The 16,406-nt window shown below is 40.1% G+C and overlaps 1 protein-coding gene across 1 annotated transcript in view; it reads right to left on the reverse strand.

Annotated features, from left to right (window-relative positions):
* Positions 1 to 16,406, reverse strand: part of SLC25A16 (solute carrier family 25 member 16) — a gene marked incomplete in the record, with an annotated part of 246,804 nt that overhangs the window by 23,336 nt on the left and 207,062 nt on the right. The window contains 2 exon segments of the mRNA XM_053691840.1: positions 8,614 to 8,682; positions 14,986 to 15,148. Of these exon segments, the coding sequence (XP_053547815.1) occupies positions 8,614 to 8,682; positions 14,986 to 15,148 (232 nt within the window).

Here is a 16,406-nt window from a genome sequence, read left to right on the forward strand (position 1 = left end):
ATATATATATATATATATATACATACATACATACATACACACACACACACACACACACACATATATATATATATACATACATACATACATACATACATACACACACACACATATATATATATATATATATATATATATATTTTATATATATATATATTATTTATACACGCACATATACTGTGTGTGTGTGTATATACAGGGAGTGCAGAATTATTAGGCAAGTTGTATTTTTGAGGATTAATTTTATTATTGAACAACAACCATGTTCTCAATGAACCCAAAAAACTCATTAATATCAAAGCTGAATAGTTTTGGAAGTAGTTTTTAGTTTGTTTTTAGTTATAGCTATTTTAGGGGGATATCTGTGTGTGCAGGTGACTATTACTGTGCATAATTATTAGGCAACTTAACAAAAAACAAATATATACCCATTTCAATGATTTATTTTTACCAGTGAAACCAATATAACATCTCAACATTCACAAATATACATTTCTGACATTCAAAAACAAAACAAAAACAAATCAGTGACCAATATAGCCACCTTTCTTTGCAAGGACACTCAAAAGCCTGCCATCCATGGATTCTGTCAGTGTTTTGATCTGTTCACCATCAACATTGCGTGCAGCAGCAACCACAGCCTCCCAGACACTGTTCAGAGAGGTGTACTGTTTTCCCTCCTTGTAAATCTCACATTTGATGATGGACCACAGGTTCTCAATGGGGTTCAGATCAGGTGAACAAGGAGGCCATGTCATTAGATTTTCTTCTTTTATACCCTTTCTTGCCAGCCACGCTGTGGAGTACTTGGACGCGTGTGATGGAGCATTGTCCTGCATGAAAATCATGTTTTTCTTGAAGGATGCAGACTTCTTCCTGTACCACTACTTGAAGAAGGTGTCTTCCAGAAACTGGCAGTAGGACTGGGAGTTGAGCTTGACTCCATCCTCAACCCGAAAAGGCCCCACAAGCTCATCTTTGATGATACCAGCCCAAACCAGTACTCCACCTCCACCTTGCTGGCGTCTGAGTCGGACTGGAGCTCTCTGCCCTTTACAAATCCAGCCACAGGCCCATCCATCTGGCCCATCAAGACTCACTCTCATTTCATCAGTCCATAAAACCTTAGAAAAATCAGTCTTGAGATATTTCTTGGCCCAGTCTTGACGTTTCAGCTTGTGTGTCTTGTTCAGTGGTGGTCGTCTTTCAGCCTTTCTTACCTTGGCCATGTCTCTGAGTATTGCACACCTTGGTGTTTTGGGCACTCCAGTGATGTTGCAGCTCTGAAATATGGCCAAACTGGTGGCAAGTGGCATCTTGGCAGCTGCACGCTTGACTTTTCTCAGTTCATGGGCAGTTATTTTGCGCCTTGGTTTTTCCACACGCTTCTTTCGACCCTGTTGACTATTTTGAATGAAACGCTTGATTGTTCGATGATCACGCTTCAGAAGCTTTGCAATTTTAAGAGTGCTGCATCCCTCTGCAAGATATCTCACTATTTTTGACTTTTCTGAGCCTGTCAAGTCCTTCTTTTGACCCATTTTGCCAAAGGAAAGGAAGTTGCCTAATAATTATGCACACCTGATATAGGGTGTTGATGTCATTAGACCACACCCCTTCTCATTACAGAGATGCACATCACCTAATATGCTTAATTGGTAGTAGGATTTCGAGCCTATACAGCTTGGAGTAAGACAACATGCATAAAAAGGATGATGTGGTCAAAATACTCATTTGCCTAATAATTCTGCACTCCCTGTATATATATATATATATATATATATATATATATATATATATATATATATATATATATGTGTGTGTGTATATATATAACAAACATTTTTTTTTTTTAATAAATATGAATTAAAATCTTTTTTCCCTCATTGGACAGGGGAGGCACTGCCTCCCCTGCCTCCTATCCTAATTTGTACAGCTAGACTGTGCATAGTCACTAATTTGTACAGCTAGACTGTTCATAGTCACTAATTTGTACAGCTAGACTGTGCATAGTCACTAATTTGTACAGCTAGACTGTTCATAGTCACTAATTTGTACAGCTAGACTGTGCATAGTCACTAATTTGTACAGCTAGACTGTGCATAGTCCCTAATTTGTACAGCTAGACTGTGCATAGTCCCTAATTTGTACAGCTAGACTGTGCATAGTCCCTAATTTGTACAGCTAGACTGTGCATAGTCCCTAATTTGTACAGCTAGACTGTGCATAGTCCCTAATTTGTACAGCTAGACTGTGCATAGTCCCTAATTTGTACAGCTAGACTGTGCATAGTCACTAATTTGTACAGCTAGACTGTGCATAGTCACTAATTTGTACAGCTAGACTGTGCATAGTCACTAATTTGTACAGCTAGACTGTTCATAGTCACTAATTTGTACAGCTAGACTGTGCATAGTCACTAATTTGTACAGCTAGACTGTGCATAGTCACTAATTTGTATAGCTAGACTGTGCATAGTCACTAATTTGTATAGCTAGACTGTGCATAGTCACTAATTTGTATAGCTAGACTGTGCATAGTCACTAATTTGTATAGCTAGACTGTGCATAGTCACTAATTTGTATAGCTAGACTGTGCATAGTCACTAATTTGTACAGCTAGACTGTTCATAGTCACTAATTTGTACAGCTAGACTGTTCATAGTCACTAATTTGTACAGCTAGACTGTGCATAGTCACTAATTTGTACAGCTAGACTGTGCATAGTCACTAATTTGTACAGCTAGACTGTTCATAGTCACTAATTTGTACAGCTAGACTGTGCATAGTCACTAATTTGTTCCAGGGCCTTAGGATAGTCTAATGGATTTGCCTTTTAGTATTAACTGTATGATCCTTGTTTGTTGCATGAGATGCCAGTGTTTTCGTTTTGTTTTTTTTCTCTTCCTCGTCCTCCCCCCATCTCGCATAGCCTAATACCAGTATATTAATGATAATGATGTGAATAAATTGACTATATTGTCTTGGTATGTGAGAGGAATTTTCTCCCCGGCTAAGCGGAAACTCATTAGACATCTGGCTAAAGACAAGCCAGATGTGGTATTATATCAAGAGACTCATCTGACTAAGTTGGAATCTGAAAAACTCAAGAATAAATGGGTGGGACAGGTTATTGCGGCACCTACTATGAATAGAAAATGTGGATTAGCAATATTATTTGATAAAAATGTAACATATTCTATTATTAATATTGAAGTGGACCCAGAAGCGCGATTTTACAAGTAATAATGATTTTACAAGTAATAATGATTTTACAAGTAATAATGATTTTACAAGTAATAATGATTTTACAAGTAATAATGACTTTACAAGTAGTAATGACTTTACAAGTAATAATGACTTTACAAGTAATAATGACTTTACAAGTAATAATGATTTTACAAGTAATAATGATTTTACAAGTAATAATGATTTTACAAGTAGTAATGACTTTACAAATAATAATGACTTTACAAGTAATAATGACTTTACAAGTAATAATGATTTTACAAGTAATAATGACTTTACAAGTAATAATGACTTTACAAGTAATAATGACTTTACAAGTAATAATGACTTTACAAGTAATAATGACTTTACAAGTAATAATGACTTTACAAGTAATAATGACTTTACAAGTAATAATGATTTTACAAGTAATAATGATTTTACAAGTAATAATGACTTTACAAGTAATAATGATTTTACAAGTGTAACGGTACCAACCGGATACCAAGGGTTAACACCAGGGAACAATGTCCTGCATAGGGAATCAGCAGTTCACAACCCAGCCAGTTTTCAGGTTTAAACAGAATTAATTTTATTAAGGCTCATATGCCCAGTATTTATGCAGGTCTGACCCCCCCCAGAAGGGGGGTTGAAAGAATGTTGTACATTAGATGGAGGGAACACGCCCTTTTACATGATACAATAGAATACCTTGCTCAAGCTGATAACAATTTAAACACAGACACACACTTGGCTTTCCTTATCATCTAGGGTCTGCTCTCTGAGGTTGATTAAACAATGGACTGTGTATCAATAACATTAATGACAGTGCACAATAGCTGAGGCTAAAGCTGAACACAGTTAACTCTTTCAGTGCTGACAGAAGGGTCTGTCACATCTACATAGCACAATATACAGCCTATAGACAACCTTTCTTATGTTATAGTCCAGAAGTGGCTAGGTTTGCCACAATGCTCCCCCAGAACCAAGCCGGCATACACAGTCTGATCCCAACGGATCGGCTTGGGGATGTCCGGGGGCAACAACTTTCGGCTCAAGTAAGCTACGGGGTGTTCTCCGCCATCTGCTCCAACTTGGCTCAGTACTGCCCCCACCCCAAACATGGAAGCGTCTCTTCCCGGAGGGACTGGGCTTGGGTAGTCACAGGGTTAACATCAGCGGGATCCATGGGAGCATAGGCAGAAACAAGGGGGGCCAAGTCATTTCCAAGGAGAACATCAGCAGGTAAGTCCTTCTTGACCCCCACATTCACAAGTCTAGCGCCCACTCCCCAATCCAAATGTACCCTGGCAACAGGTAGGCGGAACACAGTGCCCCCTGCTACCCTCACAGCCACAGTGTCTCCAGTGTGCTGTTTCTCAGGCACCAAGTTCTCTTGAAGCAAGGTCATGGTAGCACCAGTATCCCGTAGACAACTGACCTCCTTCCCATTCACTTTAACCCGTTGCCGGTTATTCCGGTGGGCAGCTTGCACGGGGTCTGCTTCATGTAGGCTGCCCCAGCATTCTGGCGCCTCTACGTAGCGGGCCACAGGCTGAGGATTATGTGGGATTCCGCCAGCGGGTCTTCTCCAGGACTGTGCTTGATTCGCTGCGTTTAGGGGACACTCTGGTCTTTTGTGCCCTAGTTGCTTACATCCAAAGCACCGAATAGGTTGTGAGTAGCCCCGCGAATTGAACCGGGCTCTCTGAGGGTAGTTCGTGGCCGGAGGCCGTGTGGTATAGCGGTGCGCCGGGGGTTGGTAACTGGCAGCTGCTGGGGTGACTGGGGGTCTGTACTCCACTCTAGCAGTGGGCAATCGGTATACTGCTCCCCCTGCCCCTCGTACTGCCACGGATCCGCCAGTGGGTGCTGTATCCGGCACCAAATGGGGAGCTATCAGGGTTAAAGTAGCTCCCGAATCCCGAAGTCCCTGGACCGACATCACCTCATGCAGAATTCCCAGAGGTTCCTCGGCTTGGGTGCGCAACACCTCATGAGCGGCTGGCTCCGTTTGGTAATGGTGAGCAGCCGCCCTTGGGGCCAGGTTCTGTCTGACCTGGTTCCAAGCTTGTCTGCTCCGATTTTGGGTGCACTCACGTGCCATATGTCCCCACTGCTTGCAGGTGTGGCATTGTATATTAGCCCGTCCGTTGTTAGGCTGTAGTCCATGGTGCCTCCTGGCATCAAAATGCTGGTCTGCTAATCTGGCTGCTTCGGTTAAGGTGAGGGGTTTTCGATCTCTCACCCATTCTTGGGCTTCTGGGGACAAGCCGTTAAAGAATTGCTCCAACAGCATCAGTTGTCGCAATTCTTCCATGGTGGTAGCTTGGCTGGCCTGTATCCACCCCTGAGATGCTTGATCCAGCTTGTGGGCCCACTCTGCATGGGAATCTCTTTCTGGCTTGCGCAGGCCTCTAAACTTGCGCCGGTATGCCTCTGAGGTAATGGCATATCTTTCCAAGATCGCTCTCTTCACTTTAGCGTAATCCTTGCTGTCCTCCCTGGGTACAGCGCGATACGCTTCCGCTGCCCTACCGGCTAGCTTGCCTGCTAGCACCGGCACCCATACGGACTGCTCCAAATCATGTAACTCGCACAGTCTCTCAAAATCCTGTAAATACCCATCAATCTCATCCTTCTCCTCACAAAACATTTTAAATGCATGGTATGGGATTTTGGGTCTTACTGGGTTGCTGAGTGCGTCCAAAATGGATTCTGCTCGGGAGGATGCATTCCGCGGACTGTGTGCCATCACGTACTCCTGCACATCTGCCATTACCACGGATAGCATATCCCGTGGTACAGGTTGGGGTAAAAATTCCAGCCTGGTCCTCATTTCCCTCTGGTATAGGGTCTCCTCCATGGCTGCTGGAGGCGTAGCGCTGCGAGCTCTGTCTCCCTCCATCAGCTCAGCAATTAATATAGCCTTGGGTTTGCTGCTGCCTATCTTTCCCCTGGCTTCTAGCAGTTCCTTTTACGTTTGTCTCTTTAGCTTAGAATAATCCATCTCCATTCACTTCGGTCCCTGGTACTCCTTCCATCTTAGTCAGTATTGTAGTAATCCCCCTCTTCCTGAGGTTACTGGCTTGTGTAGTTGCTCTTCTGGGCGATAAGGTTCATTCCGTCGCTTGCCACCAATTGTAACGGTACCAACCGGATACCAAGGGTTAACACCAGGGAACAATGTCCTGCATAGGGAATCAGCAGTTCACAACCCAGCCAGTTTTCAGGTTTAAACAGAATGAATTTTATTAAGGCTCATATGCCCAGTATTTATGCAGGTCTGACCCCCCCCAGAAGGGGGGTTGAAAGAATGTTGTACATTAGATGGAGGGAACACGCCCTTTTACATGATACAATAGAATACCTTGCTCAAGCTGATAACAATTTAAACACAGACACACACTTGGCTTTCCTTATCATCTAGGGTCTGCTCTCTGAGGTTGATTAAACAATGGACTGTGTATCAATAACATTAATGACAGTGCACAATAGCTGAGGCTAAAGCTGAACACAGTTAACTCTTTCAGTGCTGACAGAAGGGTCTGTCACATCTACATAGCACAATATACAGCCTATAGACAACCTTTCTTATGTTATAGTCCAGAAGTGGCTAGGTTTGCCACAACAAGTAATAATGACTTTACAAGTAATAATGATTTTACAAGTAATAATGACTTTACAAGTAATAATGACTTTACAAGTAATAATGACTTTACAAGTAATAATGATTTTACAAGTAATAATGATTTTACAAGTAATAATGATTTTACAAGTAGTAATGACTTTACAAGTAGTAATGATTTTACAAGTAATAATGACTTTACAAGTAGTAATGACTTTACAAATAATAATGACTTTACAAGTAATAATGACTTTACAAGTAATAATGACTTTACAAGTAATAATGATTTTACAAGTAATAATGATTTTACAAGTAGTAATGACTTTACAAGTAATAATGATTTTACAAGTAATAATGATTTTACAAGTAATAATGACTTTACAAGTAATAATGACTTTACAAGTAATAATGATTTTACAAGTAATAATGATTTTACAAGTAATAATGATTTTACAAGTAATAATGACTTTACAAGTAATAATGACTTTACAAGTAATAATGACTTTACAAGTAATAATGATTTTACAAGTAATAATGACTTTACAAGTAATAATGACTTTACAAGTAATAATGATTTTACAAGTAATAATGACTTTACAAGTAATAATGACTTTACAAGTAATAATGATTTTACAAGTAATAATGATTTTACAAGTAATAATGACTTTACAAGTAATAATGATTTTACAAGTAATAATGACTTTACAAGTAATAATGACTTTACAAGTAATAATGATTTTACAAGTAATAATGACTTTACAAGTAATAATGACTTTACAAGTAATAATGACTTTACAAGTAATAATGATTTTACAAGTAATAATTCAGGAGTGTATGACCCGAATGGGATTTCTACTGAATTCTGGGGAAAATTGGAAAACAAATTTCCTTTTGTTAATGAAAATGTTATAATAGGGGGGATTTTAATCTAACTCCTTGTCCAGTTCTTGATAGGCTTTCCGGTAAAAATTAAAAAAATTATAATGGAACTGCCATAATCTTAAATTGGTGAATATTTGAAGGCTTAGGAACCCTGATTCTCAGGCATTTACCTGCGAATTTAAATCTTTTAAAACTTTCTCCAGAATTGATCTATTTTTAATATCACAATCTTTATCTATTCAAAAATTATGTACGGCCATTAATGATATCTCAATATCTGACCATGCGGTTATCATTTATGTCCCTTCATAGTACTAAGAATGGAATAACTAGATTTTTCTTCCCACGGTTTTTGCTCTACAATGTTAAATTTATACTTTGGTTAAGACAGAGGTGGAAAGATTTTTAAAATATCAATATTTAATACTTTAATAAAATAGAAATCTTTTGGGAAACTGTGAAAGCGGTACTTCGGGTGAAATAAAGGCTTATTTGTGTACTCTAAATAATACTTATAATGGGCTAGATTACAAGTGGAGCGCTATTATAATTTTTTACATATATGTTTCTCAAATAAATTCATAGGGTGCCAATAATTGTGCCACACATATATTTTTTTGGATACACCTGTGTTGTGTTTGCAATTGTTTGATATACATGAGAGCAGAGTATCTTTATGTATTTTTTTAACAAAAGATCGAAAGGTTAAAAAATAGACATTTTTTCATAGCCTTCTTTGCTCATATTTACCAAGCGTGCCAATATTAGTGGAGGGCACTGTATATTTCATCTTTTCTAGGAAGAAGACTCTCACAATTACATACTACAGCTCACAATCACATGTGATTTAACCACATGACAAGGTCTTAAACGTACCGGCACTTGTCAGAATCCGGGAGAATCGCTGCTAACTGCATTCGCCTCCTAGTCACATCCAGTGGGTATCTGCAATAAATGACAAAGTGTCAGGAGCAAAGCAAAACTAAAACGTTGCACTGCACAGACTATATACCGTTTAGCATTGTAACTCTATATTCTGGTACTATATTTGTTTCACATGGCATAACTAAACGTGTCTCTGTTTCACATGGCATAACTAAACGTGTCTCTGTTTCACATGGCATAACTATACGTGTCTCTGTTTCACATGGCATAACTATACGTGTCTCTGTTTCACATGGCATAACTATACGTGTCTCTGTTTCACATGGCATAACTATACGTGTCTCTGTTTCACATGGCATAACTATACGTGTCTCTGTTTCACATGGCATAACTATACGTGTCTCTGTTTCACATGGCATAACTATACGTGTCTCTGTTTCACATGGCATAACTATACGTGTCTCTGTTTCACATGGCATAACTATACGTGTCTCTGTTTCACATGGCATGACTATACGTGTCTCTGTTTCACATGGCATGACTATACGTGTCTCTGTTTCACATGGCATGACTATACGTGTCTCTGTTTCACATGGCATAACTATACATGTATCTGTTTCACATGGCATAACTATACGTGTCTCTGTTTCACATGGCATAACTAAACGTGTCTCTGTTTCACATGGCATAACTATACGTGTCTCTGTTTCACATGGCATAACTATACGTGTCTCTGTTTCACATGGCATAACTATACGTGTCTCTGTTTCACATGGCATAACTATACGTGTCTCTGTTTCACATGGCATAACTATACGTGTCTCTGTTTCACATGGCATAACTATACGTGTCTCTGTTTCACATGGCATAACTATACGTGTCTCTGTTTCACATGGCATAACTATACGTGTCTCTGTTTCACATGGCATAACTATACGTGTCTCTGTTTCACATGGCATAACTATACGTGTCTCTGTTTCACATGGCATAACTATACGTGTCTCTGTTTCACATGGCATGACTATACGTGTCTCTGTTTCACATGGCATGACTATACGTGTCTCTGTTTCACATGGCATGACTATACGTGTCTCTGTTTCACATGGCATAACTATACATGTATCTGTTTCACATGGCATAACTATACGTGTCTCTGTTTCACATGGCATAACTATACGTGTCTCTGTTTCACATGGCATAACTATACGTGTCTCTGTTTCACATGGCATAACTATACGTGTCTCTGTTTCACATGGCATAACTATACGTGTCTCTGTTTCACATGGCATAACTATACGTGTCTCTGTTTCACATGGCATAACTATACGTGTCTCTGTTTCACATGGCATAACTATACGTGTCTCTGTTTCACATGGCATAACTATACGTGTCTCTGTTTCACATGGCATAACTATACGTGTCTCTGTTTCACATGGCATAACTATACGTGTCTCTGTTTCACATGGCATAACTATACGTGTCTCTGTTTCACATGGCATGACTATACGTGTCTCTGTTTCACATGGCATGACTATACGTGTCTCTGTTTCACATGGCATAACTATACGTGTCTCTGTTTCACATGGCATAACTATACGTGTCTCTGTTTCACATGGCATAACTATACGTGTCTCTGTTTCACATGGCATAACTATACGTGTCTCTGTTTCACATGCATAACTATACGTGTCTCTGTTTCACATGGCATAACTATACGTGTCTCTGTTTCACATGGCATAACTATACGTGTCTCTGTTTCACATGGCATAACTATACGTGTCTCTGTTTCACATGGCATAACTATACGTGTCTCTGTTTCACATGGCATAACTATACGTGTCTCTGTTTCACATGGCATGACTATACGTGTCTCTGTTTCACATGGCATAACTATACATGTATCTGTTTCACATGGCATAACTATACGTGTCTCTGTTTCACATGGCATAACTATACGTGTCTCTGTTTCACATGGCATAACTATACGTGTCTCTGTTTCACATGGCATAACTATACGTGTCTCTGTTTCACATGGCATAACTATACGTGTCTCTGTTTCACATGGCATAACTATACGTGTCTCTGTTTCACATGGCATAACTATACGTGTCTCTGTTTCACATGGCATAACTATACGTGTCTCTGTTTCACATGGCATAACTATACGTGTCTCTGTTTCACATGGCATAACTATACGTGTCTCTGTTTCACATGGCATAACTATACATGTATCTGTTTCACATGGCAATCTATACGTGTCTCTGTTTCACATGGCAAACTATACGTGTCTCTGTTTCACATGGCAAACTATACGTGTCTCTGTTTCACATGGCATGACTATACGTGTCTGTTTCACATGGCATGACTATACGTGTCTCTGTTTCACATGGCATGACTATACGTGTCTCTGTTTCACATGGCATAACTATACGTGTCTCTGTTTCACATGGCATAACTATACGTGTCTCTGTTTCACATGGCAAACTATACGTGTCTCTGTTTCACATGGCAAACTATACGTGTCTCTGTTTCACATGGCATGACTATACGTGTCTGTTTCACATGGCATGACTATACGTGTCTCTGTTTCACATGGCATGACTATACGTGTCTCTGTTTCACATGGCATGACTATACGTGTCTCTGTTTCACATGGCATGACTATACGTGTCTCTGTTTCACATGGCATAACTATACGTGTCTCTGTTTCACATGGCATGACTATACGTGTCTCTGTTTCACATGGCATGACTATACGTGTCTCTGTTTCACATGGCATAACTATACGTGTCTGTTTCACATGGCATAACTATACGTGTCTGTTTCACATGGCATGACTATACGTGTCTCTGTTTCACATGGCAAACTATACGTGTCTCTGTTTCACATGGCATAACTATACGTGTCTCTGTTTCACATGGCATAACTATACGTGTCTCTGTTTCACATGGCATGACTATACGTGTCTCTGTTTCACATGGCATGACTATACGTGTCTCTGTTTCACATGGCATAACTATACGTCTCTGTTTCACATGGCATAACTATACGTGTCTCTGTTTCACATGGCATAACTATACGTGTCTCTGTTTCACATGGCATAACTATACGTGTCTCTGTTTCACATGGCATGACTATACGTGTCTCTGTTTCACATGGCATAACTATACGTGTCTCTGTTTCACATGGCATAACTATACGTGTCTCTGTTTCACATGGCATAACTATACGTGTCTCTGTTTCACATGGCATAACTATACGTGTCTCTGTTTCACATGGCATAACTATACGTGTCTCTGTTTCACATGGCATAACTATACGTGTCTCTGTTTCACATGGCATAACTATACGTGTCTCTGTTTCACATGGCATAACTATACGTGTCTCTGTTTCACATGGCATAACTATACGTGTCTCTGTTTCACATGGCATGACTATACGTGTCTCTGTTTCACATGGCATAACTATACGTGTCTCTGTTTCACATGGCATAACTATACGTGTCTCTGTTTCACATGGCATAACTATACGTGTCTCTGTTTCACATGGCATAACTATACGTGTCTCTGTTTCACATGGCATAACTATACGTGTCTCTGTTTCACATGGCATAACTATACGTGTCTCTGTTTCACATGGCATAACTATACGTGTCTCTGTTTCACATGGCATAACTATAAGTGTCTCTGTTTCACATGGCATAACTATACGTGTCTCTGTTTCACATGGCATGACTATACGTGTCTCTGTTTCACATGGCATAACTATACGTGTCTCTGTTTCACATGGCGATGACTATACGTGTCTCTGTTTCACATGGCATAACTATACGTGTCTCTGTTTCACATGGCATGACTATACGTGTCTCTGTTTCACATGGCATAACTATACGTGTCTCTGTTTCACATGGCATAACTATACGTGTCTCTGTTTCACATGGCGTAACTATACGTGTCTCTGTTTCACATGGCGTAACTATACGTGTCTCTGTTTCACATGGCATAACTATACGTGTCTCTGTTTCACATGGCATGACTATACGTGTCTCTGTTTCACATGGCATAACTATACGTGTCTCTGTTTCACATGGCATGACTATACGTGTCTCTGTTTCACATGGCATAACTATACGTGTCTCTGTTTCACATGGCATAACTATACGTGTCTCTGTTTCACATGGCATGACTATACGTGTCTCTGTTTCACATGGCATAACTATACGTGTCTCTGTTTCACATGGCATAACTATACGTGTCTCTGTTTCACATGGCATAACTATACGTGTCTGTTTCACATGGCATGACTATACGTGTCTCTGTTTCACATGGCATAACTATACGTGTCTCTGTTTCACATGGCATAACTATACGTGTCTCTGTTTCACATGGCATAACTATACGTGTCTCTGTTTCACATGGCATGACTATACGTGTCTCTGTTTCACATGGCATAACTATACGTGTCTCTGTTTCACATGGCATAACTATACGTGTCTCTGTTTCACATGGCATAACTATACGTGTCTCTGTTTCACATGGCATAACTATACGTGTCTCTGTTTCACATGGCATGACTATACGTGTCTCTGTTTCACATGGCATAACTATACGTGTCTCTGTTTCACATGGCATAACTATACGTGTCTCTGTTTCACATGGCATAACTATACGTGTCTCTGTTTCACATGGCATAACTATACGTGTCTCTGTTTCACATGGCATAACTATAAGTGTCTCTGTTTCACATGGCATAACTATACGTGTCTCTGTTTCACATGGCATGACTATACGTGTCTCTGTTTCACATGGCATAACTATACGTGTCTCTGTTTCACATGGCATGACTATACGTGTCTCTGTTTCACATGGCATAACTATACGTGTCTCTGTTTCACATGGCATAACTATACGTGTCTCTGTTTCACATGGCATAACTATACGTGTCTCTGTTTCACATGGCATAACTATACGTGTCTCTGTTTCACATGGCATAACTATACGTGTCTCTGTTTCACATGGCATGACTATACGTGTCTCTGTTTCACATGGCATGACTATACGTGTCTCTGTTTCACATGGCATGACTATACGTGTCTCTGTTTCACATGGCATAACTATACGTGTCTCTGTTTCACATGGCATAACTATACGTGTCTCTGTTTCACATGGCATAACTATACGTGTCTCTGTTTCACATGGCATAACTATACGTGTCTCTGTTTCACATGGCATAACTATACGTGTCTCTGTTTCACATGGCATGACTATACGTGTCTCTGTTTCACATGGCATAACTATACGTGTCTCTGTTTCACATGGCATAACTATACGTGTCTCTGTTTCACATGGCATAACTATACGTGTCTCTGTTTCACATGGCAAACTATACGTGTCTCTGTTTCACATGGCAAACTATAAGTGTCTCTGTTTCACATGGCAAACTATACGTGTCTCTGTTTCACATGGCATGACTATACGTGTCTCTGTTTCACATGGCATAACTATACGTGTCTGTTTCACATGGCATAACTATACGTGTCTCTGTTTCACATGGCATAACTATACGTGTCTCTGTTTCACATGGCATAACTATACGTGTCTCTGTTTCACATGGCATGACTATACGTGTCTCTGTTTCACATGGCATAACTATACGTGTCTCTGTTTCACATGGCATGACTATACGTGTCTCTGTTTCACATGGCATAACTATACGTGTCTCTGTTTCACATGGCATAACTATACGTGTCTCTGTTTCACATGGCATAACTATACGTGTCTGTTTCACATGGCATAACTATACGTGTCTGTTTCACATGGCATAACTATACGTGTCTCTGTTTCACATGGCATGACTATACGTGTCTGTTTCACATGGCATGACTATACGTGTCTCTGTTTCACATGGCATAACTATACGTGTCTGTTTCACATGGCATAACTATACGTGTCTGTTTCACATGGCATGACTATACGTGTCTCTGTTTCACATGGCATGACTATACGTGTCTCTGTTTCACATGGCATGACTATACGTGTCTCTGTTTCACATGGCATGACTATACGTGTCTCTGTTTCACATGGCATGACTATACGTGTCTCTGTTTCACATGGCATGACTATACGTGTCTCTGTTTCACATGGCATGACTATACGTGTCTCTATTTCAACAGGTTTTCTGTTTACTGGACCTGTATAATACAACATAATTTATTCAGCTGTGAATTTTAATGCAAATGTCTTGTTCTTCAGCTACAATAGAAATATATTAGGGCATGCGATGTTCCCAAGAAACTAGTGAACAAGAAAAGACTTTCCCTGAACTACAGAATTCCTGACACAAGGTAAACAGGACAGTACGTACGAGATAGTCTGAGCTATAGCACCAGCAACTCCACCACAAAGCAAATTGGCGTGCGTCTTCAAAACCAGAACATCTGGATTATCCAAAGTTGGCTTTCCAAGCAGTTCAGGTGCATATTTCAGTCCTGTAGTCTTTAAGGTTTCAAAGGTAAAAAATGAAAACCCTGCAAAAAAAACCCAATAACAATATGTTATATACAGTGCCGTTATATACAGTGCCGTTATATACAGTGCCGTTATATACAGTGCCGTTATATACAGTGCCGTTATATACAGTGCCGTTATATACAGTGCCGTTATATACAACTTGCTCTTCTCACTACTGTATAGACGGTTTAGCCGGTGATATGAACATCATACAAGCACTAGCAGATTTACCACTTCATTAAAGCTGCTGCCAAATACTTACATGGTCTATAAACACAATCTCTGCAAATCTCTCGTCAGTGCACGTGCTATATCCAACAAACACAGCTACAGTCAGGTCATTACCCCATCAACCTCACTAGTACAGCATATCCGCTAGCCACTGACTAGTGCGATGTAGCCAACCTCACTAGTACACCATATCAGCTAGCCACTGACTAGTGCAATGTAGCCAACCTCACTAGTACATCATATCAGCTAGCCACTGACTAGTGCGATGTAGCCAACCTCACTAGTACACCATATCAGCTAGCCACTGACTAGTGCAATGTAGCCAACCTCACTAGTACAGCATATCAGCTAGCCACTGACTAGTGCGATGTAGCCAACCTCACTAGTACAGCATATCAGCTAGCCACTGACTAGTGCGATGTAGCCAACCTCACTAGTACATCATATCAGCTAGCCACTGACTAGTGAGATGTAGCCAACCTCACTAGTACAGCATATCAGCTAGCCACTGACTAGTGCGATGTAGCCAACCTCACTAGTACATCATATCAGATAGCCACTGACTAGTGAGATGTAGCCAACCTCACTCGTACAGCATATCAGCTAGCCACTGACTAGTAAGATGTAGCCAACCTCACTAGTACATCATATCAGCTAGCCACTGACTAGTAAGATGTAGCCAACCTCACTAGTACATCATATCAGCTAGCCACTGACTAGTGCGATGAAGCCAACCTCACTAATACATAATATTAGCTAGCCACTGACTAGTAAGATGTAGCCAACCTCACTAGTACATCATATCAGCTAGCCACTGACTAGTGCGATGAAGCCAACCTCACTAATACATAATATTAGCTAGCCACTGACTAGTAAGATGTAGCCAACCTCACTAGTACATCATATCAGCTAGCCACTGACTAGTGAGATGTAGCCAACCTCACTAGTACATCATATTAGCTAGCCACTGACTAGTGCGATGTAGCCAACCTCACTAGTACATCATATTAGCTAGCCACTGACTAGTGAGATGTAGCCAACCTC

This window comes from Bombina bombina, chromosome 9 (genome assembly GCF_027579735.1).
Source record: "Bombina bombina isolate aBomBom1 chromosome 9, aBomBom1.pri, whole genome shotgun sequence".
In the NCBI taxonomy this organism is placed as follows: domain Eukaryota; kingdom Metazoa; phylum Chordata; class Amphibia; order Anura; family Bombinatoridae; genus Bombina; species Bombina bombina.